Consider the following 26,680-nt stretch of genomic DNA (forward strand, 5'->3'; position numbering starts at 1 on the left):
ATGCCTTTATCACGTTAAGGAAGTCCCCTTCTATTCCTAACTTGCTGAGAGTTTTTATCATGAAAGAGATTTTTCCATATATTTTCTTTGTATCTATTGAGATAATCACATGGTTTTTGCTTCTCATTCTATTGATGGGGAGTATTACATTAATTGATTGAGGGATATAAAACCAATCTTGCCTTCCTGGAATCAATCTCACTTGTTCTTTGTGTGTCCAAATATAAATTTTGTTCAGAATAATCAGGGTTTGCTTTTAAGCTGATGGATGTAATACATAGTAGCAAACAGCAGAGAGTTCGGTGATTTTTCCTACACATGGCTGGAATGAAAAGTCATTAGAATCTTAGTTGGTTCCAGTTTTATTTCAGAAAATTTGTAATCAGTTATAGGCCAGACATTAAGATGCAGTTCCCAGGTCCACCCAGGAAAGCTCCTACCCTCATTCCTGGGTCAGGATCACACCTCTGCTCCTGCCCTAGACACTGGCCCCAAGGCAGCAAAGTGTATCCTTGTGCAGAGCAATAATGTGTCAACTTAAAAAAAAAATTACACAGTGTAAGAGTTGCGAATTATGTTTATTTGGGGCAAAATGAGGATGACAGCCTGGGAGACAGCATTTTAGACAGCTCTGAGAACCTGCTCCAAGGAGAAGTGGGGAAGGTTAGTTTATATATGATCTTGGTAAAGGCAGGGAGTACATGCAATCAAGCACCTATTTTTTTGGCAGAAAGTTTCTGCTGGTCTTGTGAGCGTTTCTGCTAGTCACGAGGAGCAGTTGTCACCATGAAGGACTATAGTGCTTTTCTAGATATGAGCCGATAACAAGAATTGGGCTCATAAGATTGGCCCCTGAAAATATCTAACTATCTGAAGACCTGTTCTGTCAGTTTTCCTCTGAACAGAGTGCCTCATTTATGCTCTCTCTGCTCTCCACCCTGAACTCCTTTCTGGGGGTGTTGAAAATCAGCAGCATATGTTTTAATCCTTGTAGAGGCAGATGGCAAGTGCCAATTCATAGGTGACAATGGGAAGCCTATGTGGAGCCATCTTTCCCAGCCAGACTAGAAGGAAGAGGGAAATATCACTTGCTCGTACGTTGCTGGACTTGGTTTGCCTAGTATTTGAAGATTTTTGCATCTGTATCAGTATTCATAAGAGATACTGGCTTGTAAGTCTCTCTTCTTGTGTCTCTTTGTCTAATTTAGGTAGCAGGGTGATACTGGCCTCATAGAATGAGTTGGGAAGTGTTCCGTCCTATTGATTGGAAACATTTGTGAAGAGTTGGCATTCATTCATCTTTAAATGTTTGGTAGAATTTTTAGTGGTGAAGCCATCTGAGGCTTTACTTTATGAGTAGTTTTTAGATTATGAATTAGATGTTTTAACTTGCTTTGGGTTTGTTAAGATGTCTTATTTCTTGATTTTGTTTCAGTAGTTTGTGTCTTTCTAGGAATTTGTTTTTCATCTAAATAATATATTGGCATACAGTTGTTCATAGTATTCTTTTTTTTTAAATTTCTGTAAGTTGGTAGTAATGTCCCCTCTTTCATTTCTGATCCTAATCATTTTACTCTACTTGCTCTTGTTCTTGGTATACCTAATGTTGTTACTACATTAATCTTTAAAAACCCAACTTTTGGTTTTCTGTTTTTCACCATTATTTTTCTATTCTCCATTTCATGTATTTCTGCTCTAATCTTTATTTTCTTCCTTCTGACTGCTGTAAGTGTAGTTTTTTCTTTTTCAAAGTCTTGAGTGGAAGTTTATTATTTGCAGTCATCTTTTTAAATAAAGGTATTTACAAGTATATATTTTCTTCTAAGCACTGCTTTTGCTGCACCCTATGAATTTTGGTTTATGATGTCTTTATTTTCATTTATTTCAAAGTACTTTCTAATTTAATTTTTTTCTTTTGGTTATTGATGAGAATATTGTTTAATTTCCACATATTTGTGACTTTCCCAAATTTCTTTCTGCTATTGCTATCTAACTTTATTCTGTTGTCACCAGAAAATTATCTCTGTACCTTTAACTTTATCAAGATTTGTTTTATGGTCCAGCATACATTTTTTTTCTGGAGAATGCTCCATATGCACCTGAGACAAATGTATATCCTGCTTTTCTATAGATGTGTTAGGTCTAGTTAGTTTATAAGTGTTGTTCAAATCTTGTTTTCTTATTGACATTTTGCCTGATTGTCCTATTTATTATTGAAAGTGGAGTACTGATGTCTCCAAATACTATGTTTTTTAAAGAAATTTATTTCAAAAATATTTATTTTTATTTTTGGCTGTGCTGGTTCTTCGTTGCTGCACAAGGGCTGTCTCAAGTTGTGGTGAGTGGGGCGATTCTCTAGTTGTGGTGCTTGAGCTTCTCAATGCAGTGGGTTCTTTTGTTGAGGAGCATGGGGTTCCTGGGTGTGCACGCTCAGTAGTTCCTGCTCATGGGCTCTAGAGTCGGGGCTCAGTAGTTGTGGCGCACGGGCCGAATTGCTCTGCGGCACATAGGATCTTCCCAGACCGGGGATTGAACCCATGTCCCATGCATTGGCTGATGGATTCTTAACCATGGGACCACCAGGGAAATACCCCATTTCTTACCTATGTGGTGGCCACATGTGCATTCAGAGTATAATTTTTTTCAACTGTATACACACGTATTAATAGGTATGTGTCTCTACACATAGATACACTATATGGCACAATTTTTTAAAAGGAGTTTTTAAATTTTACCACTATTAGGATAGAGCCCAAGTTCTTCTCATGACATATAAAGCCTCATACAACCTATAATCTGCCTGTATGCCTGACCTAATCTCCTGCCATCCTCCCTCCCTCCCTCTCAGCTCCGGCCACATTGACCTTCCCACTGTAGCTGACAGGCCAAGTAACAGTGGAGCTTGTTGGAGGGGTGCTTAATTGGCCCTGCATTTAAAGCCATTTGTATTAGCAAAGCAAACAAATATCTGTGGTAGGGTGAGTGAGTGAGTCGGGCTTGGACAGCCAGGGTCAGGAATTATGTGGCAACTGCAGCCTCCTAGAGATTAGGAGGAAAGGTGTCTGCTTATATAAGAAAGCTGGAGGTGGTCCTGAAGGCTGCCAAACAAGGAGCAGCTGTGGGTGAAGGAGCCGTCAGTCAGGCCCCTGAGCAGGTGGGGGCTGGCGCTGCTCTCAGCGGAAAGCTGGGCTCAGAGCTCCAGTTACCAGCACAGAGTCCAACTATCAAAACCAGTGCCCGAGGGGAGGGAGAGGATGAGAAAGAAGCCTGAGTCAGCGGAAAGAGAGAGTCCAGAGCACCTGAGGTGACTGCAGACCCACCAGAAACGGAGCTGGACACCAGTAACAATAACATCTAACTAGGCAGTTCTCAAAGTAGGGTCCCCTGGACCAGCGACATCACTTTGATGCAGGAACTTGTTTAAAAATGCCAAGTTTCAGGCTCCCCTTTCAGAGAATCAGAAATTTCAAGGGCAGGGGAGGGCAGGGCCCAGCAATCAATGTTTTATCAAGCTCTCCAAGGACATTCTCAACGTCCAACAAAGTCTAAGAACCATGGATCTAATGTCAGTGAGTGTGTGGACTATGTGTCAGGCACTGTTCTGAACAATTTACTTCTAAACTCATTGGGCTTCATAATGGTGCTATCACAGAGGAGAGCACCATTTTCCAGATGGGAACGGTGAAGCAGGGTGACTTATGTAACTCACCTGAAATCAGAGGGCCTGACAGAGCACAGAGACGCAGCGTGAAGCTGCGCTTGCTCCCCCACCATGCTCGCCTGTGGTGATGCTCTGACTTCAGGGCACAGCCGCTGGAATGCTGCTCAGAACGCTCTGGCCAGGACCCGTGCCAAGTGTGTGATTTGCTAAAGCTGAACCTGAGAATCTGCACTTTTTCACAAGGTCCCAGGTGATGCTGGTGGTCCCAGTCCAGACTGCACACTTGGAGAACTTCTGTCCTGTTACTCTGCATTTTCCACATGGTGACTGAGTGCAGCTAATGGAAATGTTGACTGGGGCTTTTAAAAAAACAACAACAACCAACTCCATGTGTTTAGGCCCCTCCTGGGATGCTTTTGGCTACAAATGACAGAAAACCCAACTCAAACTGGCTTAAGCAGAAACGATATTTATAAGCTCATCTAATTGAGTAGGTTACGTTTGCCTTCAGGTACAGGTGGATCCAGGGCTGAGGAGGTAGTCAGGATTCCCTTTCCCTCTTCATCTCTCAGCTCTGTCTTCCTTTCCGTATGGTCGTTTCCAGGTGAGCTCTCCTTGCAAATGGGCCCCCAGCACCTCTGGCCTTGGATCCTACTGGCTGGGAAGCCACAACCTTTTGTGTTTTGTGGTTTCCTCCTTCCCTACCAGCTCAAGGGAAGTCCACCCCAGCTTTTATTGGCCGGGTCTGGGTCACAGGCTCATTTCTGGAGTCGTGGTGGTCAGGGAGATGGAAGAGTCTCATTAGGGAGGCCTAGGTTGTGGGCTCAGCCCTAGAGAACCAGCAGGTGGACTTAGCCACACCCAAAACACACAGATGAAGAGGGAGAATGTGGGGTGCTGCAGCCAGAAAGAAGGGTGGATGGATACTGGACAGGCCAGTATAACCAGTGTCCCCTGCACCACCTTCAAGGGAAAGAGCACCAGGAAGCCGAAGTGTGTCCCTCTCATTAAACTTTCATTAGTGGGTCCACGCACAGAGATGATGGTAAAAGAGGGAACCTGGAGGTTGATGTATTGTTTCATTCATACAGAGGAAAGGCTCGGGAAAATAATCTGTGGCCCTCGAAGTCAGCACAGTGGTTATCCTTGGGGAGAAGGCTGTGTGTATCAGTTCTCTGTTGCTGCTTTAACAAACCTCCCTCACCTTAGTGGAATCATAAAACACTGGTACCTGACGACTGCTATCATCTATGTGTCTGGTAGTTGGCTAAGCTCTTAAGTATGTGATTGCAGTGTTAGAATTCCTGTAAGGTGATGGACAGACACAGGAGGCAACCAGTGGGTGGCAGGAGCAAGCAGGACAGTCAGTAGTCTGAGGCCCACTCAGTTAAATGGAGGCCTGAAACCAGCCTCACAGGGTGTTGTGAAGAGTCAAGGAAATCAGGCAGGTAAAGGCCTCACACGCCACCTGACACACCGCGGGTGTCCCTGTGAAAATTAATAAAAGGAAACCAAAACTGGGGTCAGGCCTGAAGAGGGAGGTCGCATGCCCTACTGTGCAGTGTGTTACCCCCAATGGAAGATGTCCTTACTGACCCCTGCACTCCCAGACAGGAAGGACAATCACCTTCCTACCCAGAACAGGGAGGGGAGGCTTCCTTCTTGCCTTGCAACAAGCCCAGCCAGTGGGAAGCCAGTATTGCCTGAACTTTTGTCTTCCTCTGATTAACTTTCTGATACTTTCCTGTCACACTGTCCTTACTATGAAAGCCTTCTATGTTGTGTTAACTTCTTGGTTTGCCCTACAGAATGCTGCCCAATCCATGAATTTTTAAATAATGGAAATTAGATCTTAATTTACTCAGTTAAACCTTGGTTTTTTTTGCTAAACACTCCTAAAAGCGGTAACTCACTTACCACATGATCACCAGTTCTGTTTGGCTGCATGTAAGAGGACCCAGGTCCAAAGGGCTTGAATTAGAAAGAAATGCATTACTTCACACACAGCAAGAAATCCAGAGGTGTAGGGTGTTTCAGGGTTGTTGAAGTCAGACATTTAGGAAAACTTATTTTACTTCCAAAAGAATTTTAACTTAAAAATACACATACTTATGAAGTGCCAACTAATCATCAGGCCCGGAACTGCAGACACGGCAGAGGAAGCCGAGCCCCTCACCTGGCTCCATGGCTCAGGTCCTCCGCCCAGACCTGCTCGGCGTGACGGGGGAGCCGCTCCCCAGGTGCTGGCCCTGCCCTCCTCACACGGCGCATCCAGAGGCGGTGCGAGGGGTCTGAGCTGCCCACCCCCCTTTCTGATGTAGCTCTACAGAGACATCATTTATGTGTAGTGAAACAAAGCCATTTTAAGTGCACAGCACGGCAAATCCCAAAAGGTTCCCTCTTCCACTTGCTGGTTTTACCACGTTTTTGTACGCACAAACAATGTTTCCGTGTGCTGGGTTTTCAGCTTTATGGAATGGTATCGTCATCCAGTATGGAATCTTCTGCATTTTGCTCCATTCACAGAACATTATTTTTCTTGCACACCTGTAGATCCTTCCTTTTCACTACTGCATAATATTAAGAGTTATTTACTGACTCCATGCCAGGCTCTGGAGATAAAGTGACCAGAAGAGACTTTGTCCCCATCTATCTCAAGGGAGAGACAAACATTTATATCATGAAAGCATCTCTCCTACTGTCTCATTGTGGCTTCTTCTTTGTGTTTGGATGTAGAATATCTTTTTGGTAGGTTCCAGTCCTTTTTTTGTTGGTGATGGTTTGGCAGTTGTGATTTTGGTGTTTTCGTGTGAGGAGGTGAACTCAAGTCTTCCTACTCTGCCATCCTGTCTCCAGTCTCTGGGAGACAGACATTTAGATGCTGATGTATATCACAGGTAGTCAGGGCTGAGATGAGGAAAACCAATAGAGCAGAAGCCCAAAACAGACACCCAACCACCCTGGGGGATCAAGGAGGACTTCCTGGAGGAGGAGACATCTTATTTAAGACCCAAAAGATGTATGTGGTTACTTTTGAGAATGAGGTAGGAAGAAAGAGGGAAGCTTCAAAAAAGAGGGAAAAACATGTACAAATGCTTAGAGATGAGGAGTCTGGAGTGCTAGACCAGCACAATCCAAGAGAAGTCATGAGAACCACAAATGTAATTTAAAATTTCTAGTAGCCACATCCAAAAGAAAAAAAAAAAGGAAAAATTAATTTTAATAATATATTTTATTTAACCCGATATATCCAAAATATTACCATATTAACATGTGATCAGTATAAAAGCTATTGAGACATTTTACATTCTCTTTTTGCACTAAGTCTCTGAGATCTGGCCAGTATTTTACACTAAAGTACATCTCAGGCCACACAAGCCGTATTTCAAACCCTCCACGACCACACGTGGCAGGTGGCTGCCTTACTGAGCAGAACAGCACAGCAAGACCCTTGTTATTCAAAGCACTGGCCTCACTTGGGAGCTTGTTAGAAATGCAGAATTCTCAGTCCCCCCTCCCCAGACCCACTGATTCAGAATCTGCATTTTAACATGATCCCAGGGGACTTATATGTACATTAGTTTGAGAAATATGGGTCCAGTTCTGCCTAAAACACTTCTGTGGCTTCCCACTGCCCTCATGAGAAACCCCAGGTACTGACCCTGGCATCATTCATTCATTCGCTCATTCGTTCCTGTTACTGCGCGCTTGCTGTGCGCCAGGCCGGGCGTGGGTGATCCTGGGGCACAGCAGGGACACAGACAGACCTGAGTCATGGAGCCCCCAGGCAGTTAAAGGTAAGTGCCCAGGTCCCTGTTTCCTCTAGACCGTCTTAAACACGCTGTGATGAGGTGAAGGGACGGTGTGCAGGGGGTGCTACGGGAGGCTGACCTGGCTCGAGTGGAAGGGCGGCCAGAAACGAACCCAAATAAGGAAGAGGCCACTATCGCGGCAGAGAGCCACACTCAGGTGAAATGTCCCGCTGCGGGGGACGGGCTGCCAGGCAACTCGGCCGTCCTCCTCGGTCACTTAGAGGGATCGTTTTCAGGCTTCAGGGCCATGTGGAGAAATGCCCGGAGGGGATCGGGTTACGGGGAACAAGCCAGGGATGGGGCTGCGATAGTGTCACACCCGGCAGAGATGTCTGCATTTGGAAAGCCCAGGGGAGGGGAGCTGAGCTCGAGAAGGTGGTCAGTGTCCCCCAGCAGGAGGACTTAGGGCAAGGAACTTAGGTCCCTTTTGCTTTGAAGGCCATGTCTTTTGATAAAACACCTGAATTTGCTTTTTAACTGAACAGGGAGGGAACATGTGCAGGATGTGGATGGAACAAGAATGGCCACGTGCTGGTAACTGCTGAAGCTAGGTGCTGGGGGCATGGGCACTCATTAGACTTTTCTCTCCGCCTTGGCGCATGTTTGAAGTTTCCCCTTAAAAAAACAAAACAAAGTTAAGTGTTTTTCTTTGCAAGTAATTGGGGATGTTGAAAAAAATATTTTTGGCACCTGGAGAAGAAAGTCTTTGAAGCTCTTCTTCTGAAAAGAAGAAACTGCAGTATTAGAAGTGTGAGCATCTTGGGGAGTTTCCTGGTGGTGCAGTGGCTTGGGCCCCACAGCGCCACTGCAGGGGGCATGGGTTCAATCCCTGGTCGGGGAACTTAAGAGCCCATAAGCTGCGTGGCAAGGGCACCCCCCCAAAAAAACAAAACAAAAAAAACACTGTGAGCATCTCCTTAAGAATGGAGCCCAAGAGGAAGAGGGTTGAAGGCACAGACAGTAGAACCAATAGTATTCTTGGGTTCAAATCCCAGGGCTGCCACTCACTATCTGTGCAACCTGAAGCAACCGATTTCAACTCTGAATGCCTCACTGAAAAACTGGGATAGCAGCAGCTGCCTCCTAAGGGCCGTGTTAGGTTGTTACTGAGTTAATGCACACAGAGGGCTCAGACCGGTGCCTGGCTTGAAGGGGTGCATGTGAACGCTGGCAGTGGTTATCCCAGCACGTGCCAGGCAGACGTAACACCGCAGAAGGTCTCAAGGCAGATGCACTCATGGTTCTTTTACAGAGCTGACTGTCCCAATAGTCTGTGGTATCAGAGGGGAAGTCAGGAACTCTCCCAACACCAATGTATTGATACTTTAGTAACCTTCCCTTACACATACAAAACCCTTTTCTATAAGTCAGTTATTCCAAAGGCTTGTGAAACACCGTCTAAATGACTTAAGTTCTGTTTATAATGATAACAAAGACTTCACAGTAGAAAGGTTCCCTAAGTTGATATGACCTTGAAAGGAATCCTGTAAGCACTCAGAAGTCTGTCTGGGGTGACTGAGGGTTACAGACACACCTCTGTTCTCTTCCTGCCCTGGTGGAATTGTTTAGGTGATACAAATGATTCCTGAAAGGTTTTTTTCCTCTTAAACACAACGTGATTATTGTCTTTTGTTTAGTTAACTCTTTCTCCCACAACAGCTACTAGTGTGTCCTGTTAGTATTCAACAAAAATTTGTTTGTTGCAAAAAATACTTTAAAGTGAATCTTCTCTCCCCCGACTTCCAACATGCAGATATGACCACTGGTTTTACATTTTGTCCATCATCTTTACGAATGACATCTGGGAGTGTTTCTAACAATATGAGTGGGAAGAAAGCGGGTGGTGTATGTGGAATGGACAGGGCTGGTGGGACTGAAGGTCACGGGGCTGAGCGAGGGTGCACGCTGAGGCCCAGGTGAGAGTGAGGGCCGAGCTCTGGGAAGAGAGGAAGTGTGTCTGCGGCTCAGGCAGTCAGGGAGACAGGCGGAGCAAGTCAGGGACCAGGTCACACCGCATCTTCAGTGTCAGTCTGTGGAGTGAGGATTCGGTCCTGAGGATGCTGGAGAAATATGGAAGGACTTCAAGCAAGAGGGCGTGATAAGACCTGGGTTTCACAAAGATCCCTCAGCTGTCCAGTGGAGGCTGGTTAAAGGGGGAGACAGGAGGCCTCCTGTGGGAGGTGGGGGAGGACAGAGCTGGACCAAGGCAGGGCCATGAGAGACGAGAAGGGGTGGGTGGGCGAGTCCGGAGGCCTAGTGGTCAAGCCCTGGAGCATGACGGTAGGATGCAGGTTGGGGGTGGGGAGGGAGGAGGCATCAAGGATGAAGCCTAGCACTCTCTCTGGGAGCCTGCTGTGTGGAGACACCCCTGTGAAGGACCAAGAGGAGGAGCAGGCTTGCAGTTTGGGACATGGTGAGTATTAGGGGCCCGGGGTTGAGGGCAGGATGGGGAGGGGGCTTCTTGAGGCCCCAGGACCCCCAGGTCTGGGGCCCAGGGAGGAGTCGGAGCTAAAGGCAGAGAGTGGGCATCATCAGTAGAGGCAGGAAACAGACCACAAGAGGGTGAGATGGCCCAGAGGTGGGAGGAGAGAAGAGCCCCCCACCAGCCTCCCATTTAAGGGGTCAGTGAAAACAGGAACTTCTTGCAAAGAAGCAAGACACAGGAGAAAAACTAGGGGACAGTGTTGTCATAAAACCAAGGAGAGAATGTCCTTACAGAAACGGGAATGGCCTGCTGTACTCGCTAAGATGGCCCATAAGATGACTGCCAGAAAGTGCCCACTGATGCAGGTTTCTCAGCGCCAGAGAGAGAGGCTACAAGAAAACAAGGCAAGAAGGTAGAGGGAACCCTCTGGAGACTGGATGAGATACCATTATGGACTCAAATAGATTTATTTGTATACACAGATATCTGTACATACACACACACAAATACAAATGTGTGTGTGTGTACATGGGTTTCTACATACACATTTCCCCAGCTCTGTCAGCTGAGAGACTAGAAAGAGACACACCTCAGGTGCAGTGACCACACCCAGTGTCCAGTTCTTGGTTTCTGATACCATTCTCCATCAGAGGAACCAGGGCTGCCTGCAAAGGGGCTGAGGCACATCTTACAAGTGCTGAAGAATAAGGAAGTGCTCGAGGGGAAAAATAAGAATACAGGACCAACCTGGAAGAGCCCCTGTGGCCAACACTGGAACAAGCTGAGTGAAAAAGTTAACTATGATAGTATTGGGTTAGACGCAAAGAATAAAATATCCATGAGTCCGCACTGATATGATTGTACAAATACATGGGATAGAAGGGACAAACCTGCCTACAGAAGAGTTCCCAATAAGAAAAGAGGAAATCAGAAAAGCATCATTAGAACACCACAGTAACAACTGCTGCTGGGGAGCCTCACTGAGGAATACCAAATGAGTGGATAGAATGCTGAGGAGAAACAGCCTCAAAGGGTCTTCCCATGTTTATCAATTACTGTGGTGGTTTTGACATATGAAAACAAATTCTTTGTATTTTCCCTCAAGGAACTGGAGCTTATGGGCTGGACTTTGTGACTAGTTTCTAAAAGGCATAAGGAAAGGGAAAACCCTAAGAGTACAGTTGAGAAACCTGGCGGCCAGCACCAAAAGAATTGATCCGGGTTCCCATCACCTGAGGGGTCCTCTTTGCCCAAACCTACAATCCTGGTCTAGCCAGGAGGAGATCAGACGACCCCAGACTGAGGGGCCTCCTACCCAATAGCTAACCGGGAAGGCCATGGGAGGGAAAGACTGAGAAACCGTCACAGGTTGGAGGACACAGGATGAATAAATGCAACACGGTGTCCTGGACTGCGTCTTGGACCGGAAGAACGTCAGTCACATTCCACCCATTTTTCCACTAAAGTCGTGAAGTCTGTTAGCAGAATAGTAATCAGTGTTCACTGCTGAGTTTTAACAAATGTACTGCAACTAAGTAAGATGCTAACATTAGGGGAAGCGGGAGGAAGTCTCTATATCATCTTTGCAACTTTCCTGTAAATCTACTCAAAAAAGTTTAAGTATCTATTGACTTGGCTACATAGTCACCACCTGCGTCCCAGACTCCATCTGACTCCAGATTTCATCTCACAGGTTCTCGACTCCAGGAAGCCCTCCCTGATACCTTCAACGAGGTCAGGTGCTTCACTGGGCTCCCACAGCCCCCGAGCCTCCCCCTTCCCGCAGTGACCCCCTGTGGTCAGGGCTGTCTCCCCACTGGACGGGTGCTCTGGGAAGACAGCCTGGAGGCTGCCTCAGTCATCGCCGGGTGTCCCAGGCCAGGTAGAGGCAGTGCTGGGTCCCCCTTACTTCCTGAGACCTCACCTTAGCCCTTCGAGTTCAGAGCCTGCCAGACCCCCCACCTTCCAATACACCAACTGTCACGAGCACTGTGACTATTTGAGGTGACTGCCCTGTCCACAGCCCATCCCAGCAGGCAGACCTCACTTGTAGGAGTCCGCCGTCCACAGAGGGTGGAGGGGGTTGGACACTGGACCCCAGTACTCCGACTTCTGTCGGGGGAACTTGTGATGGGACAGAAAGGCGGTGGGGTGCTGCGTGGGGAGACCCCATGGAGTCAGGGCAAGAGCCCCCCCAGGGCCAGCCCAGTGGCCTCAAACAGAAGCAGCGGGGCCCCCGGGCTGGGGGGGGGGCGGGGCGGGCGTGGGGAGCAGGGTCGCTGCCCCTGTTAACTCTCTTCTCCGTCATCACCGACAACCAGCCCACTGTGGGGTCTGCCTTCAAAACGCATCAGACAACTGCTCAGGCCTCCCCACGCCCTCGTCCAGGCCACCGTCCCCGCCCCACAGGCTCCCTGCTCCCATTCCCTTAATGAACTCATCCTGGACCGTACTACCAGGAAATCACCAACCACTCCAAGTTTATGCCTCCAGCCCAGACGGCGCCCCTGAACGCCAGACTCCTGTACCTGCTGGGGTGCCCGCCACGGGCTCCCTCACACGGTGACAGCACTCTGCGCAGGCTAAAGACCCTGCAGTCACTGACCGCCCCCCCCCTTCTCACCTCGCACCCCAATCCACTTCCACCACCGCCATGCTGGCCGAGCCACCGCCTCTCAGCTGGATTGCAGCTGCAGCCTCCACGCTGGGGCTTGCTTCCATCCAGGGGCTCCCACGGCGGCCAGACGAACCCCACAAGGACATGAGATGATGTCACTCCTCAGAGGAGCTCAGGATGTTCCGACTGCTTCCCACCTCAGGGAGAATGAAACCAAGTGCTTCCCGTGCCCGTGTCCCCCCCCCCCCCCCCCCCCCCCCCCCCCAGCTGGCTCGGTCTGCTCCTACTCGCTGAGCACATCACGGAACCTCTGAACTTGCTGTTTTTTCCCTCAAAACAGGCGCACAGCTGGCTTCCTCCCTTTTGGTCAGGTCCCTCCTCCAATCGCATTTTCTGAGATAGCTCATTTAACCCCTCCACCTAAAATAGCAGCTCTTGTCGCTCTTTATCCCCCTTACCCTGGCTTTCACCAACACTAACTTTTGTTAAAATCATCTGCCTCTCCCCGCTAGAATGTTAAGTTCCATGAGGACAGGGCTCTTGAGCGTCTTATTTACTATTATAAAACCAGCACCTAAAACAATGCCCGAAACAGTATTGCATATCTGATGAATCAACAAATGACAAAATCCAGACGTTGGCTCCCAAGTAACAGAAAGCCCTATTCAACTTGGTTTAAATGATTTAAAAAAAGAAAAAAGCTTTATTGGATCCCCTAATAAGAAAGTCCTGAAGTAACTCATTTCAGATGTGGCCTGACCCAGCACTTCAACAACATCCCCAAGGACCTGACGCCTATCTCTCCACTAGGCCTTCTGAGAAAATGGCTTTACCCTGCGGCCACAGCCCACCTGGGTGCATGCTTAGCCGTGATCCTCTTCCCTGCCGTGGGTTAGGAGTCTGCCCTCTGACAGACCCTGTGCTCCTCATGGCAACCTTCTGAGATGACAAGTATAACCTCCACTTTACGATGAAGAAATGGAGCCTCGGAAAGGTGAAATCACTTACCTAAAACCATATCGCTAGTAAGTGGGCGAATTAACACTTTAATTCCTCTTATGACCCCTTCTTTAACCATCATGGAGGTTTTAACGCTGGTGAGCATGATGCTGGTAATAGCTATGACACGCTCACTGTGTGTATCACTGTGTTAGTCCTCCACTAACTTCTCTGTGCCCTGGTTTTCTAATACACATAAAGACAATAATAATACTACCACACAGGGTGACTATGAGGGTTAAAAGAGCTAATACATAATATGGACTTCACTGGTGACTCAGATGGTAAAGAATTTGCCAACAATGCAGGAGACTTGGGTTCAATCTCTGGGTGGGGAAGATCCCCTGGAGGAGGGCATGGCAACCCACTCCAGTATTCTGGCCCGGATAATCCCATGGACAGAGGAGCCTAACAGGCTACAGTCCATGGGGTCACAGAGTCAGACACGACTGAGCAACTTAACACTTCTCATTACACTTATTACTAATACATAAAATGGTCAGATCTCAAAAAAAAAAAAAAAATCTGTTTCAGTTAGCTATTGTCAGGTAACAAGTCCCCAAAACACCATGGCTTGAAATAGCAACCATTTATTTGCTCTGATTCTGTAATTTGGACAAGGCTCTGAGGGGCGAGGGGACTCGGGACGGCTCATCTCTACGCCATGTGGTGTCAGCAGAGAGCTGGGCTAGACGATCCAAGATGGCACCACTCGTGTCTGATGTAGCACGTCAGCTGGGGGCTGGCTGGGCCTGCCTCTTTCCGCATCTCTCTCCAGGGGGTGGTCCAGGGCTCCAAGAGAGCAAAAAGCACAAGCTGCCACTTCCTAAGGCCCAGGCACCCCCAACCAGCACAGCATCACTTCCACTGCATTCTGCTGGTCAAAACAAATCACAGGCCAGCCCAGATTAAACGGGAGGAGGAGACTCCACCTCTTCACGGGAGAAACAGGGAAGAACACACGGTCTCCCTTAGTAGCAGCCATTTTAACTTCAAGGCAATCAGCTTCCTCACAGGTGTCTCTACTTCAGTCCTCAATCCCCTACAGCCAGTTCCCCACACAACGCCCAAGGGAGCTTGCAACACACATAACCGATCATGCCTCCTTCCACTGTTTAAAATGCTACAGCTTCCCAGGACTTCCTTGGTGGTTGTGATGAGGACGTCAAGCTTTCACTGCTGAGGGCGCAGGTTCAATCCCTAGTCAGGAAACAGATCCTGCAAGCCGGCACAGTGTGAAAAAAAAAACCCAAAACGAAAATTCTTCTACAACCTCCCAGTGCACCTGGGGTTAAGACACAAACTCCTTACAGGATCCACATGGTCTCTTACTCCCCCTCAGGCTCTACATTCCAAGTCTCACAAACACACACTTGATTGAGTTAATATTCCTTCATCACCTCAAACCTCATTTCCTAGGGTCCAGATTAGACATCCTGTCAAGTGTTCTCACAACACTCTACTTTGTAATTTCATACATGTGTGATAAATTAACAATCTGAGCCTCCACCCCTGAGACTGTGAGTTCTCTAGGGAAACTTTTGTTCTCTGCAGCATTCTCAATTCTGAGCACAAAGCAGAGGCAAGATGAAATGCCCCTTGGATGTCGGAGACCTCAGCAAATTTTCAGGCAGCCCTGGGCACAGGGTATCAGCAGAGTTCCTAGGATGCTGGGATTGGCAACTACTATGAAGTCACCCATCCATTCATCCTGTAAATAGTTACTGAGTCTGTACTACATGTCAAGAGCTCTCCTAGGTGTTAAGACAAAAAGCATGGAGTAGACAAAAGCTTCTGCCCTGATGGTCTGCTATCGGGGGGGACAGACAATAAACAAGTTAAAGAGGACAGATTTGAGTATCAGTGATCCAGTTCTAGATGGGTGGTTAGGATAAACCTCCAGAAGAAGGTAACATCTGACTAAAGACCTAAAGGAGATGAAGGTGAGCCTTGACTCTCTCGGAGAAGAGGGTTCAAGGTAAAGAGAATAGCAAGTACAGAGGTCCTGAGGCCAGTGTGGCTGGGGCAGAGGGAATAAGCCGAGGGGAGTGGATGATGTCAGACGGGTAACAGGGACACATCATGCAGGGCCTTGCACCCACAGACAGGAATGTGGTTTCTACCTTCTGTGAGATGGAGCCACACGGAATCAAGGGGTTGGGGGGGGGGGGGGGGGATGTGACCAGATGGACCAGATGCAGGCTTTCAGAATGTCCTTTTGGCTGCAAGTGAGAAACAGACAGTGGGGAGCAAGGAGACCACTGATGGTCTAGGCAGGAGATGAGTGTGGACAGGGCCAGGGTGACAGGAGTGGAGGTGGGAAGAAATGGTCAGGTTCTGAATATACTTTGAGGGTATTTGCTGATAGACGGGACAAGGGTATAAGACAAAGAGGGGAGTCGAGGACAACTCCAAAGCTTTTGATCTGAATAACTACAAGGATGGAGCTGACATTTAATGAGAATGTGGGAGAAATACGTTTTGGGGAAAAGACCAGGATTTCAGCATCTTTAGATATTCAAGAAGAGGTATGCTGGCAGTCAGTCAACAGGTCAGGGGAGAGGTTCTGGGTAGGTTTCTATGCTCATCACAGGTTCCCTTCAGGACTTAGATGGTCTGACTGCCATGACGTCCTGAGGCTCATCGTGCGCCTTGCGCAGACTCTCAGCCCTCTGCTTCCTGGCCACGTCATCTCGGGCTGTCCTTAGTTGCTCAGTCATGTCCAACTCTTTGCGACCCCATGGACCATATCGCTGTTCATGAGGATTCTCCTGGCAAGAATGCTGGAGTAGCTTGCCATGCCCTCCTTCCCAACCCAGGGATCGAAGCCAGGTCTCCCGCATTGTGGGCAGATTCTTTGCCGTCTGAGCCACCAGGGAAGCCCGAGAATACTGGAGTGGGTAGCTGATCCCTTCTCCAGGGGAACTTCCCGACCCAGGAATCGAACCAGGGTCTCCTACATTGCAGGTAGATTCTTTATCAGCTGAGCTACCAGGGAAACCCTATCTTGGGAAGTTAGTTTTTTCTACCATCAGTAACCTCATTTGCAAAAGGGAGATCATAGTAGTACCTCCTTCCTATGGCAATTCATTCAAAAAATACTTTTTTTTTTTTTTTTTAAAGCATTTTTGATATGCCAAAATCTGTTCTATAGTGCTAGAGAGATCCCTCTCCCACACAGCCTGTGAACTCGGCCTTCGGGAAGTCTCCTCCACCCACATCCATCCTCCCCTCCCATCCAAGGGCCCTGTCATGGTACAATCCTGGCATCTCTTTGCCTAGGACACCACGGCTGCCATCCTGGGCTCCCAGACCCTAGTCTTTCCCGTCAATCTCTTCTGGCAGCTGGCAGCAAATTGGGTCCCTTCCCTTCTGGAAATTACCCCGAGGTTCCCTACTGCCCTCAGGACAAAGTCCAAGCTCCCTAAAGAGCCAACAAAATCCTCCACGACCTAATTCACACAGCCCTTTTCAATAAGATTTCCACTAACACGAATCACCTGCGATTCATTCACACACCTGTTTCTCACCGCCTTCGCGCAAGCCATTCCGCCGCACTACCGCCACCCCCAAACATTCCTCCGTCTTCAGGTCTCAGTTCAGACAGCACCTCCTCCCCCAGGAAGGTTTCCCTACCAGTGCTGGACCGGGTTTTCTCCACGTTCCAAGCGGCTTCCGTTAGCGAACACATTCAGATCCATAACGGGGCTCTTGCCCGTCTCTCCTACCGACTGGGCCTCGAGCCGCACCCAACAGAGCGGCCAGCAATGCCCCATATTGTGGGGCAACTTCGGGCCTCCCCGCTTACCTCCTGCTCCGAGATCACGAACGCCTAACTTGCACGCTCTCCCAGCACAGCGCGCAACCCACCTGCCGCAAGACTGGAGAACTCAATGCTCCGGAGAGTCTGGCCTAAACCACCCAATCACTGCCTTCTCCTCCTCTACAGCCCGCCTCCAGCATCCGGGCCCTGGATGTCTGTGACTGCCGAGTGGCTGCCTGGGAAGCCGCTAAGCGCGTGAGCGAAAAGAACTCTGGGCTCTGTAGTTCAGCAACGAAAACCGGGAAAAAGGAGTGCCAAGAACGCCATTTCCCAGAAAGCGCCGCGCACCAGTAGCCTTTGAACCTGGGGGCTCTTGACTGGCCGGTTGGGGGACAGAAATTTCCAAATTACCATGGAAACAGGCCCACTTACCTGGAACCCCGGTAATTTCTTTTTGCCTGAGAATCTAAAACATTTTGCTCAGCACTGATTCCAAAGAGTGAGACAAGACGTGTGCGTGTGTGAATGGGGTGGGGGGTGGGGGGAATGTAAATTCTGTTCCCATTGCTGCCTGCCATCCCCCAGATGGCACCAATAAGGCCTGCTACATAAACTCAGCACCTTCTGAACGCCTGGCAGAATGAGCCACGCCTGTGCAGACTCTGTGCAAACCCTGGCTTATCAGGACAGAATCTGATGTTCCCCATAGACAGCTGGCCCTTTACCTTTCAAGGTCTCAGTTTATCCGAGAAAAGGCCAGTGAGGGCTAGGAGCATATATCCAGGATCGCTGTCTAAGATTCCACAACCCCATGCCTCCTACAACCCCATATCTGTGCCATAACTCCCCCAGGGACCGGGGCCTCACCCCAACCACAAAGCTCTGCCAGCACCCCTTCCCCAAACACCGTTCCCCATGACTCTGAGGGCGGGGTGAGGGGAGCCAAGGGCCTGCAAACGCTCAGGCGGGCATGTGAGAAAGCTCTTTACTGGGGGGTACAGCAAGGAGGAGCAAGGCCATCTCCCCCTACCTGCCCCCACCCCTCCTAGGGCCCTGGGGTGAGGGGGATCTCCCCCCACCCCACTGGACCACCACTGTCTTTGGTACAATAAATAGAAAACAAGGGGAGAGGGGGGGGCCAAGGGTCCAGTCCTTAGTGGGGAGGTGAGCCTCAACCCCTCTCCTTGAACCCCTGCCCCAGGCCCCGATCAGTGCAGGCCTCACCCGCCCCGGCTGGGTAGCAGCAATTCCAGTCAAGGGGAGAGATGAGGATGGGAGCCCAGGGCCCCCGGATGGGGGGGTATGGCTTCAGGAGGGGCCCCAGGGAGGGGGCAGGGTCATGAGCTGGCTGCCGTGCTCTGGGGTACACCACGGAGGCCCAAGCGAGGCCCCAGGGTGGCGGGGTCATCGGGGGGTGGGAGGGGTGGACGACCCCCCGTCATCCGAGTCCGGAGGGCTGAGGCAGCCGGGTGCTGGGGGGCGGGTGCCGGGTGAGGTGGGGAGCAGTCTGGGGGCCCGCCCACCAGGCTCACATCCATCAGCTCCGGGGGTGGTGGTGAGGTTGGTGATGGGGGACGACCAAGGCATCGGGGTTGGGGGGGTAACTGGGCTCCAGCCCCCGGCAGTGACGAGGCAGAGGCAGGGGCCTGATGTGTCTTGTGGGGCACATCCCCCCCGGCCCAGGGGCGCAGCGGCTGGGAGGGCGGGACCTAAAGGAGCAAAGCAAGGTGGGTGATGGAGACCTGGGTTCTGAAGCCCCAGACAGCCCACCACCCTCCTCCTAAGTCCCCAAAACCCCATTACCTGGGGGCTGTTCATCTCACAGTCAGTGATGGGGGGCCCAGGGCCCCCACAATATCGGTTGCTATAGCGGTAGGTCCTGTTGTCACTGGAGGAGCCACTGGAGCCTCCTGGAAGTGCCAAGGAAGAAGAGAGGCCTTAGCAAGGAAAGGAGGGGTGGTGGTGCTGGTCTTCAGGCGGCTGAGTCTTGTTCATGGCCCAGGCCCATTCAAAGGATCAGACACAACTGAGATTAGGCGTCAGGGTTCAGTTGGGTGTCAAAAAGTCAATACAAGTTTTAGAGATCTGAGCCCAAGCTGAGAGAGACGCTCAGGGATCGTCTGAGCTCCCCTGCTCCACCCACTGTGGAGTTCAGGATCTCGTAGTTTCAGAGCTCTAGGCCAAGGCCCAGTGATAAAGCTATTCCCCCACCCCCACCCCTGCCCCACTCCCGCCGATCAGAGCTACCCAACCCCTCGTCCCGCACTGAGCACCCACCGGAGCTGGAGATGGAGCTGGCGGTGCTGGAGGAGGGGCAGGTGTCGAGGGGTGCGGGCGAGGTGGAGGCACTGCTGCCCGCCGGGCCCGTGTTGGTGGCCTCATCAGCCGTGCGGCGGAAGAAGCCGTGCTGCAGCGCCCCCAGCGGGCTGATGCGGGCGGCGGGCTCGTACTCCAGCATACGCAGCACCAGGTCCTGGAAGCGGAGGTAGTCGGCGGGGCTGTGGCCCGGCTCCCCCGCCCGCCGGCCCCCGGGCCCGCCCGTCTGCACGCCCAGCACCTCCTGCAGCCGCCGTGTCCCGGGGCCCTGGTAATCCTGGCAGGGGGAGGTGGGAGGGGGGGCAAGAGAGTGGCCGTCAGTGGGCAGGAGGGGCAGGGAGACACACACGGGGAAACAGAGGCACGAGAGAGAAAGTGGAAAGAGAGAAGCTAAGAAGAGCTGTGCGGTGGGTAATAGGAGACAGGGGGTGGGGGGGAGGAAGGAAAGGACAGACAGGGAAAGACACGGGGAGGAAGCAGGGAGACGGAGGAGGGAGCCCCAAGTGTGAGAGAGTGAGGGGCCGCCGGGGTAGGAGGAGCGGCGTGGGGCGGGGGCCGCACCTTCCTGAGTTCCTTTGTCCTTCGTAGGGTCCAGCCGCCCCCAGGCAGCCGCTCAAAGTACTTTCGAGCCTTGGGCGCCTGGTCCAGCATGGGGGCTGGTGGGATACCCAGCACCTCCACGATCCGGTTCATCTGGTCCACCTGAGAGCAGGCGGGCCGTCAGGGTCACTGGGCCGGCCGGGCCTCCACCCCCTCCTCGGGAGCACACCCCCTCCTCGGGAGCACACCTCATTGGAGCCACTGAAGAGGGGCTCTCCAGTGTGCATCTCCACCAGGATGCAGCCCAGGGACCACATGTCAATGGCCAAGTCGTAGGGAGTGCCCAGGAGCACCTCGGGCGAACGGTAGAAACGGCTCTGGATGTACTGGTAGATCTGGAGGAGGGGAGAGGGCAACCATCAGAGGTCCCAGCCTCTGCTAAGAGAACAGCCCCAAAGCTAGGAGGGCCGACTGAGGGCGAGCCCCCAACACTTGGGACGGGGGTCGCCAAACCCTCATGTTATCAGCACCAGCTTCCTGGAATCACCACCACTATCGTACTCATCAGCTTCAGGGCGCTCTGCTGGCCTAGTCTGGTCCTGATCCCCCCTAGGTCACCAGAGGCTGGCAGCCGGCAAACCTAGGCCCTTCCCACCCTCCCTAACTAGACCCTTTTCAAACCTCTACCAGCATCATCTTAGCTGCAAAGTTAAAGAGCCTCGCCCCTCCCATCCCCAGCTTTAAGAGCACAGGGTAAACTAAACTTTGTAGAGCGCCACAGCCTTTCAGGCTCACAGGCACCCAACTGCCCTTCTGCCCACCCCCTCCCCAATCTGGGAGTCTCTAAACTGGCCCTGTCCCTTCAGGCTCCGCTCTCCCCTCTCCTTCGGGCAGTACACCCGGTGGCCCTCTCCCTCTCTTGGCCCCATCCCAAGCACCGTAGCTCAGGTATCAGCCTCTTCAGGATGCACGTGACAAGGCTATCCCCGCCTAGCCTCGCCTCGCCCCACGGACCCAGGCCGCCAGTCGGCCCCGCCCACAGCCGGGCCGCACCCACCCCGAGCCCCGCCCCCGGGGCCGGGCCGCACCCGCTGGCCGAGCTGGCAAGAGCTGCCGAAGTCCACGATCTTGATGGCGCTGCGCTTGGGGTTGCAGAGCAGGATGTTCTCGGGCTTGAGGTCGCAGTGGATGATGCTGAGCTCGGGCGTGGCCAGGAAGAGCAGCGCCGTGCAGAGCTGCTGCGCCAGCTTCCGCGTCAGGTTGAGCGAGACGCCGCGGAAGTGCGTGTTGCGCAGGAGGTCGTACAGGTTGTAGGAGAGCAGCTCGAACACCAGGCACAGGTGGTTCCGGAACATGAAGTGCCGCTTCAGGTGCACTGCCGGGAAGGGGGCGGACACGGGCCGAGCAAGAAGAAACTGAGGCTCTGCGACGGCCGGCGGCCGGCAGCCACACAGAGAGGCTGGCGTCGGATCTGTCTGCTTCTCGAGCACAGATAAACTGGAGTGTGCTCTGCGTGCTGGGTGCATGCGTGCTAAGTCGCTTCAGTCGTGTCCTACTCTTTGCGACCCTGTGTACTGTAGCCCACCAGGCTCCTCTGTCCATGGGATTCTCTACTGGCTACTGATCAGAACGTTTCATATGTCCCCAATTACATTTACAGGAAGTTAACCTCTTTTCAAATCTCTGTCAGACTTTGTGATTAAACCAAAGAGAAAGTTTCTATTTGCTGCCGATGGGTTTTTAACACCATCCCACACGTCCTCATTTCATTTTATAACACTGTTTGTAGTCTCAGTTCTGTTTATTTTTGTGACAAGGGGTATACTCGCTTTCCATTTACCTAAGGATGTGTATTTTCCCTTTAAAAGAAACACACCCCTTCAATCTGCTTGATTTTTCTAAGAGGAATCAGTATGGGAAAGTGGACAAAGATGCACACAGAGTAAGGCTCTGGAGGTCACTGCCTGGTCAAATGATAGCTCTGTTGAGCACAAACACCGTGACCTGCTGCAAGTGATGCCACCTAACTGCCTCTGTGTTTTCATCTCCAAACTGTGGGTAATCTGTGATGAGGGTTCAACAAGTTAATGTGTGTAAAGTTGTTACAATGGAGCCTGACCCCTTAGTGAGCACTCAATAAACTGACCAGCATTCCCATGTGAACAGGATACTGTCAAAGTGGCAATCCTGCCCTGAAGACCCCAGCCCCTGCCCGGACCGAGGCTGGGGGTGGGGGGGCATCCCGAGCAGCCCTGCCCCAGGCCTCACCTATGTAGTACTTCATCTCTGTGTCGTGCTGGTTCATCAACTCCAGCAGCCGCAGCTCAATCTGGGCCTGGTTCAGGAAGGCTTTCTTGTTCTTGATGATCTTGATGGCCACCAGCTCCTGGGTCTGATGGTCATAGGCCTTCACCACCTGTGATCACAAGCCCATCACAAAGTGAGGGAATGGGGACACAGGGAACAGAGCCAGGGACCACCCCTCTCTCCAGAAAGGACACCCACCGATATCACCACCAGTAATACTACTCATTCAAAACTGGAGTGCTCACCAGCAGTCAGACACTAGTAAACATGGGACACAAACTTATGTGGGGAGTCCTGTTGTTCGCACTATTTTATAGAAAAGGAAACTAAGGCACAGGTAACCAAGTGACTTTGCTGGGCAAGTGGCCAGCACGGAGCTTGAAGCCACTGAACCCACTGGCTGTGGGGGTCAATACCAGTGGGTACCCGTACCTCCCAACCCCTGGATCAGGGTCGGGTGAGGGGCATCCCGCACCTGGCCAAAGGAGCCTTTGCCAATGAGCGAGTCAATCTCATAGCGCTCCAGCCAGCGCTCGCCGCTGCGCACGATGTAGTCGTGGTTGTCATCGTCATAACCGTGGTTCAGGACCTTTTTCTCCTTCTTGGTGCTCGAGTCCTGAGGTGGCGCCTGCTGGGCCCGCCGCTTCTTCTTCGCATAGTACACCTGCCCGGCCGGCCGGGAGACGGGGAATGGTGAGTGACAGGTTGTCAGGACCCCTCTACGCCCAGCCTGTATCCCTGCTCCTCTGCCCACCTCATTGATGTGCTTGTAGGTCTTGATGAGGTCCACGGAGAGCTTACGCAGCGGGGCCGAGGTCGCGTCTCGGAAAGCCAGGGGCAGCCTCCGCGGCAGGAGCCGTACTTCCGGCAGCACCTGGGGACCGGCAGGGTGACGGGTCACTGGGCACTTAGGGAGGGCCTCCACCGCTACCTCGAGGGGGCGAACTCTGAGGGCTACTGGCTCACCATTACCACACGGGTTATTTATCTGGTCACTGTCTGACAACCCCACTAGAACAACTCCCGAAAGACAGAGACTTTATCTTGTTCTTGCTTCTTCTCCCAAGCCAGGAGCAGGGACCTCGCACATAGTGGGTATTCATGAGAAATTTGCTGAGTGAATCAAGAAGTCAATGATTTACCCCTGACTTTTCATCACACACCTTGATTCTTTTCTAAACCTCAGTGGGAGAGGTCGAAAACCTGGGCCCTGACCCTCCCTATCCTTCACTGGAGACCATCCATCCTGGGAATCCCTCCCAGAGGGGCTCCCTATTGTGCCTTATCCTCACCCTTTGGGGCCTTCCCACCCCCACCCTGCACCCCACCCTGTGCCTCTCTGCCCAGTTTTTCACCCTGAGGAGCCTGGATCCTCGTACTCCATCCCGTTTCAAGCTCTACAGCTTAGGGTCTTCAGTCTACCCTTGAAGGTCTTAACCCTGCACCCCCAGGCCCTGCTGGCTCCAAAATCCTTCAGGCTCAAGCTTCTTCCCTTTTAACCCCTCCAGATCTTTCACTTTGGATTTTTTTTTCTTAATAAATATTTATTGAGTGTTTACTATGTGCCCGGCACTGTTCTCAGCCATTTCCAATTGCATTTCATGAGCCTGTTTAATCCTCACAACAACCCTGTGAGGTAGGTATCAGGTCTCATTTGACAGAACAGGGAACCGAAACATGGGGAACCTAAGGAAATATAACTAATGCCTGGATGGGAACCCAGGCTCTCCAAATCCTGACTCTTCCAGCGACTCCTCTCTATCTTCCACTCCCATGGCGCCCTTCACGCCCGGCTGACTGTCCCGGGCAACCAAATCATCTTTTTTGGGCCCAAGACCCTTCTATCCCAGCCTCCCCCTTCCCCAAGCAGGTGAGGAGCCAGCTGAACGCGTACCTGCGTGTGCTCCTGGGGCCCCGGGAAGCCAGAGAAGGGACCATGGCCCGGTGGGACAGCCATGGTGGGCTCAGAGGGCCGCAGGGGAGCGAGGCCTGGAGCGGGAGCCCGGCCGGGGGGCGCCTTCTCGCATCCTGCACCTCGGCTGCCACCGCCGCTGAGACCTGAGAGGGGGCAGGGTGGGGGGGGACATGGAACAAGGGGATATGTTGGCCAGTGCCAAGAGGGAAAGAGGTGGACGAGAGAGAGAAGGCGGGGCACAGAGCAAGGAGAAAAGGGTACAAGAGATCAACAGGTGGCAGTGAGGAGCGGACAGAGAGGGTGGTGGTGGTGGGGGCACAGCAGAGTCCCCCAGTAAAATGATTACCAAAACATGAAGTAGGCGGCACGCGGAGAGGAACCCGGGAAAGGGAACAATTGGGAGCCAGGCAGGGATGTGAGCCGTGACAGGAAAGGACAGAAAGACATGAATAATTGGGAGCAGGAAGAGAAGAGAGAAACCACAGACAGCATAGGGAGTTGGGTCCATGCTTTCCTCCCCACTGCTACTTATAGCTCTCCTCAGGGCCCCTCCCGTAGTCTTCTCTGAACCTCAGGACCTTGTCTTACCACACGACGGTCCCTCCACTTCAAGGTCTACCCCTCCCAGTAGGTCCCCAATCCAGGGAACTCTAGGCTCCCTCCCAAACCACAAGGGAGTCTTCCAGCCCCCTCCAAATCACAGCAGACTCCTCTGCAGGCCCCTAAAAGCACATCAGGGTCCTCAGGGAGCTCCCAACCACATCAAGGTTATCTGAGGACCCCTTTATAACAGAGTCCTAACCCCAAGGCATTCTCCCCCACCTCAGGGGACCCTCCCCATGCGGTGCCAAGACCTCTTCCTATCATTTCCTCCCACATCAGGGACCACCCTTCCAGTGATTTCCCAAACCATATTCCAGTTCCCGCATGCTACACCAAGGCCCTTCTCCACATTACTCCAAGCGGCTCCCTCCTCCCCCACTAGGGCCACTCCTTTGGGAAGCAAGGGGGAGGCGTTTCTCTCCGCGGTTTAGAGTGGATCGTCCTTCTCTCCCCTACCATGGATCCTACCCCCACCCTCCCTAACCAATATTCCTGTCAGGGCCCTTTCTCCAGTTACTCCTTCACACCAGACTCAATCCACAGCTGTGCCCATTCCTAGAAGTCCGCCAGAGCCAAAGTCGCCAAATATCACAGAGTTCTCCCCTTCAAAAGTATCTTCCACACCAAACTCCTCTCCCCCGGGCCTTCTCCCCGTCAATCCTTTCTCCCATGCCAAGCTCTGCCACTCCACGATCCCTCCTCTCTCTTGGAGCTTCCCCACTAAACAATCTCTGCCCCGGGGCCCTCCCACAACAGGACCCTCTCTCCCAGCCTCCACCCCATACCCGGGTCAGGGCTGGCGCGCCCACGGGGGGCTGGAGCGCGATGGGGCCCCCAGTTGGGTGGGCGAGCGGCCAGCATGGCGGTGGTGGCTGTGGTGAGGAGACAGCCGCCTGTCCCGGCCCGGCCGGCCCGGCAAGCCCCGCGGCGGGGAGGGCAAGCGGGACAGGCGGCCCGGTGGGTTGACAACAGCAGGCAGCAGCCGCCGCCGCCAGGGGCGGGGAGAGAAGGAAACTAGGGTCAGCCCGGGGCACGCGGGGGAAGGGGAAAGCAGGTGGACGGGGGAGGGGCGGGTTAACCCTCGCCCCGCCGGCCCCGCCCAGCGCAGCCACCCGCCCCAGGGGACCCCGGCGTCCCGCCCCCGACCCTGGAGGCCAGCCCCGGCCAGAGGAGCCCAGGCGGGCGGGGCCGGACCGAACTTGGCAGTCCACACCTACCATGGCAACAACCGTGCCATTGGTCGTTGCTGCCAAGAGATCAACCAATCACAGCGCAGGACAGCGGTTGCTAGGCGACGACGATGCGGCCGGCGGAGCCGAGCCTAAACAAAGGGCGGGAGCGAGGCCCCGCTACCCCCTCCTAAGACTGCTCCCTCCGGCTCGGCCCCTTCCAGGAATCCGACTATGAATAGCCAGGCAAGGCCTGCACCTGCCCGCCGCCCCCCTTCTCTCCTCCTTCGGCCTCGTGCTAAATCTCGCGGCGACGCAGGCAGGGCGGGTCCCAGACTACTCTCCCTCCCCGAGAGCGCGTGCTGACCCACCGGAGCCGCGTCCTTACCTGAGGGCGCGGGCAAGGGAACTCAAGCTGCTCGGGAAGCCCGAGCTCAGTCCTGCCCACAAGCTGAAGCTATCCGGCGAGCGCAGCGAGCCAGGGCCCCGATTACCCAGTAATGCAACCAGCAAAATGGCGACCACAACAAACCGGCCCCCCCGCCCCAGACTC

General features: G+C 52.3%; 1 protein-coding gene and 1 pseudogene across 4 annotated transcripts; both read right to left on the reverse strand.

Moving 5' to 3' along the window:
- Positions 1 to 18,297, reverse strand: part of LOC133055091 (galectin-10-like) — an 86,043-nt pseudogene extending 67,746 nt beyond the window's left edge.
- On the reverse strand, positions 12,769 to 26,657 carry DYRK1B (dual specificity tyrosine phosphorylation regulated kinase 1B). Of its 4 annotated transcripts, XM_061139287.1 has the most exons (12): positions 25,744 to 25,887; positions 24,335 to 24,498; positions 23,195 to 23,314; positions 22,916 to 23,104; positions 22,402 to 22,549; positions 21,222 to 21,508; positions 20,382 to 20,528; positions 20,155 to 20,295; positions 19,835 to 19,870; positions 19,555 to 19,750; positions 19,081 to 19,187; positions 12,769 to 18,986 (listed from the first exon to the last, which is right to left on the reverse strand). In XM_061139287.1, exons 1-12 carry the CDS (start codon positions 25,817 to 25,819, stop codon positions 18,615 to 18,617), a joined length of 1,983 nt encoding a protein of 660 aa, XP_060995270.1. In that variant the 5' UTR covers positions 25,820 to 25,887; the 3' UTR covers positions 12,769 to 18,614. The 4 variants fall into 4 exon arrangements, with proteins under 4 accessions (XP_060995270.1, XP_060995272.1, XP_060995269.1 ...); XM_061139289.1 differs by lacking the exon at positions 25,744 to 25,887 and adding an exon at positions 26,516 to 26,657 and having other exon boundaries at positions 19,555 to 19,870; XM_061139286.1 differs by having other exon boundaries at positions 19,555 to 19,870; positions 25,744 to 25,888.
- Positions 26,658 to 26,680: the final 23 nt, after the last annotated feature.

The sequence above is a fragment of the Dama dama genome, chromosome 4 (genome assembly GCF_033118175.1).
Source record: "Dama dama isolate Ldn47 chromosome 4, ASM3311817v1, whole genome shotgun sequence".
Lineage (NCBI taxonomy): Eukaryota > Metazoa > Chordata > Mammalia > Artiodactyla > Cervidae > Dama > Dama dama.

What these genes read in the sequence shown, in the direction of transcription:
- DYRK1B (XM_061139286.1), bottom strand. Translation starts at nt 25,819, where the DNA reads ATGCTGGCCGCTCGCCCACCCAACTGGGGGCCCCATCGCGCTCCAGCC. An exon ending in GGACAAAGGAACTCAGGAAG is followed by an intron (nt 19,871 to 20,154) that starts GTGCGGCCCCCG and finishes TCCCCCTGCCAG; the next exon opens with GATTACCAGGGCCCCGGGAC. An exon ending in CAGCTCCATCTCCAGCTCCG is followed by an intron (nt 19,188 to 19,554) that starts GTGGGTGCTCAG and finishes TGGCACTTCCAG; the next exon opens with GAGGCTCCAGTGGCTCCTCC.